The sequence below is a fragment of the Amblyomma mixtum genome, chromosome 3, assembly GCF_055824585.1.
Source record: "Amblyomma mixtum isolate Tamu chromosome 3, ASM5582458v1, whole genome shotgun sequence".
In the NCBI taxonomy this organism is placed as follows: Eukaryota; Metazoa; Arthropoda; class Arachnida; order Ixodida; family Ixodidae; genus Amblyomma; species Amblyomma mixtum.
Genome location: NC_143014.1, coordinates 48,492,829 through 48,495,977, shown reverse-complemented (window position 1 = coordinate 48,495,977; position 3,149 = coordinate 48,492,829). Strand labels below are relative to the sequence as shown.

Below are 3,149 nucleotides of genomic sequence, written 5' to 3'. Positions count from 1 at the left end.
TCATGAAAGCATAATCAAGCACAATAAATCGTCCATGAGAACATGTTGCATAAGCCTGAACAGCCAGGCCCGGCAGCTTTTTGACGAAGAGCACACACCCACCCGACGTTCCAACTGCATGAGCCACTACTGCGTAATACCTACAGGTGAAACGCTGCACCATGCTCCCGGTCTCTTCCTCCCCGTCTACTTTAGCTTCTTGTACCGCCAACAGGTCAATGTCACAGTCTGTTATAAGTCGATATACTTGACTCTGTTTTCTTTTCCCCGCCAACCCCCTTGCATTAAGTGTGGCTATTTTCAGACAACATAGCGGAGCCATTTCGACAAAAAGGTGTAGAGACCGAGAGCATTGCGCTTACCTCTCACGTCCAGCGTATCGCTAGACGCTTTGTGTGACGCCAGGGTCCTCAGGTCGGTCGCCGTGGCCTTGCCGCAAAGGTGAACTTGCGGCGACTCGTCTTTCAGATGAAACGTTGGGGTGCGGCTTGAATGCAGGCCTCCGGGCCTGCGCAGCTTTCGTTGGAGGCTCCTCTGCAGTGGTGGTAGTATCGTTGGTCCCTTCGTTGAGAGTCAGATTGTGAGGGCGCTTGACGGGAGCACTAACGGTCGCCATGCGGCCGTCGCCGTCATCCCTGCCCTCGTCGCTGCACATAGGTTCGGGCACCTCGGTTTTTGAAGCACCTGCAGATCCGCCGTCCCCTGCCGTTTCGGTCGCCGCGGCGCCTGGAAGTTCAGGCTCCTTCCCTTGGTCGCTGGGCGTCTCGGTGTCCTCCGCGGAAACAGGTGAGGAGACGGTGGCTGCTGCTACCTTCTCCGCTCCCCCTGCCCCCTTAGCTGCCTCCTCAGCTTCAGCGGCATCCATTTGCAGCTCCGCCTTTTCGTCCTCCAACGCAGCTCCCGTGGCCGATGCGTAGGTGCGAATGCAATCAGCCTCACCATGACCGAATCGCTTACATTTCTGACAGCGAGGAATTTTGCATTCCCGCCGTACGTGTCCAGTGCCGCGACAGCGCAGACATTGCATTGGCCTACCAGGCACAACCACAAGCGCAAGCTCTCCCGCCACCCTCAGCTGATGAGGAATGTCTTCGACTGTTACGCCTGGCTTCATCTTCAATAAAACAGTCCTTGTAGTAGAGGCCTTTTCAGTCATTCCTTGAACTCGCCACCTTTCGCGGGTCACTGCGGTGATCTTTCCGAACGCTGCAAATGCCGTTCTGATGTCCTCGTCATCGACGCCGGGCAGCATCCAATGCAGCCGTAGTTTGACGTGCTGGTCCTCAGGGTCGATGATCATGCACTGGCCCCCTTTCACTTGCATTTCCTTCACGGCGAGCAGCCGCTTGGTTGCCTCGGGAGTGCTGAGGGTCACCGCCCATACGTGGTTAACCTGGTACGCCCCCACCGCTATCACGTCAGGGAGAGTTCCGTTCTTGACCTGGGCATCACGGAAGTCTTCGACTTTGAAAGGCCGCCGTCGCACATCGCCATGAAGAAAAACAGTGTTTAACACCAGCCGTCCGGTAGGCAAAGTTGGCAAAAGAACCTGATACTCGTTATCAGCAGTTTCAGCAATCCTGTTTCCGCGGCCGGCACGGGCCGCAATCGCTGCTCCAGTGGAGCCCATTCTACAAGCGTCCGTCACGCTCGGTGGCCGGAAGTAGAATGCCTCTGGAAAACCCGCATGATGGACAGACACTGTGAACCTAATGTGTCTACAAAGGATCACTTCAGTCTAATGGTTGTTCATCTAAGAGACGTGTATGCCCAGACTGAGTACGAACCGGGGTGGCACTCACTATTAGTGATGTGCTCTGCATTGCTCCTTTTCTAGTGCATGGTCTTTTGAATATGTATTGTTTACCACTGTTTTCATAATGGCTTGTATATAGTTCATGTACATAGAACATTACATCACTGTAATAAATACCATGTTGAAGAAAAAAAAAGCCACAGGCCCACGACGACCGCCGTCTTCATCTATTTTATTTATTAAAACAGGCCAAGATTATGACCAAAAATAAACTACCATGTTACTTTCTTTGTGTCAGTGTGTTGTTCCGAATATCCTTTTTTTTGTTGTTTCCAACACGTTAGAATTAAACATTGGAATAACTTTTGGTAACCTTCATTACACATTTAACCTTAGGAGCGTTTAACCATGCAACTACAAAATAATGTTGCAATATGCGGCCACAAAGCGACACGAACTAACACAGCGCAACCCTAATGCGTGCATCTCATACACTCCCGTCGTAACGGACAGCATCTCCTCAAAATTGAACAGCCATCCGTGAAGGTTGCCAGAAGTGATAGTGGTGAATCGGTAACATGCAGAGTTTTCTCGTGAAATTATGGGACCGTGCATGCGATCTATGGCTAGGCCCATCTCAGATATAAGTAAAGCAGTGCGATAGAAGGTGCCCGAAGATAATACGAAAAAGGGACACCTTCGAGCACCTTCTATCGCGCTGTTTAGTTATGTGAGAATGGACCGACTAGGACAGCTCTACACGAATACCATCTCATATAACCGAAAAGTTCTAGTCGGGAAACCTCACTACCGCACAGAGAAATATTCCGAGATAGATCAAAGCTTTGATATATTGGTAATGTTAGTTTATGGCTATGGTTTGACATTATATCAACATTACAGTTTGCAATGTTACTTTATGGTTATGACTTCAACACTGATGTAAAATTTCGAACCCAGCATTCGAATACGTGCAATATTGATTAATTGTGTTCATGGTATTCAGATTGTCAACAACCAGTTGTTCCGTAGTGACCGCGCACGTTTACGACTGTTATGTGTCGCCCATAAGCTCTTGGGCTTCTGCGGACTCTCGCAGTCTATAACACTGTTGTGTACAAAAGAAACTGACCCCCTTCCTCCCTCTTGCAAGTTCCAAACCGTGACACAGTGCAGCAGACTTCAGGGAAACTTGGAGAGGTGCTAGTTACTTTTGTAACTGGCCCTCTCGACTTATAAAAGAGGGTAGGGAGGGGGGGGGGTAGTTTTTTTTACATTAAGTAGATAAATCTCTCAATAAAGGTCGTGTATGTATTTTACTGCAGCTTACACAGGAATCTTATAGCATTATTTTAATGTTCAGTGATACCTGGGTATGTATTCTGGGGTAAAA

General features: G+C 49.3%; 1 protein-coding gene across 1 annotated transcript; it reads right to left on the bottom strand.

Moving 5' to 3' along the window:
* Nucleotides 1–382: 382 nt before the first annotated feature.
* On the bottom strand, nucleotides 383–1,427 carry LOC149350079 (uncharacterized). The gene has a single exon (XM_089576845.1). It carries the CDS (start codon nucleotides 1,322–1,324, stop codon nucleotides 383–385), a length of 942 nt encoding a protein of 313 aa, XP_089432971.1. The 5' UTR covers nucleotides 1,325–1,427.
* Nucleotides 1,428–3,149: the final 1,722 nt, after the last annotated feature.

What these genes read in the sequence shown, in the direction of transcription:
- LOC149350079 (XM_089576845.1), bottom strand. Translation starts at nt 1,324, where the DNA reads ATGCAAGTGAAAGGGGGCCAGTGCATGATCATCGACCCTGAGGACCAG.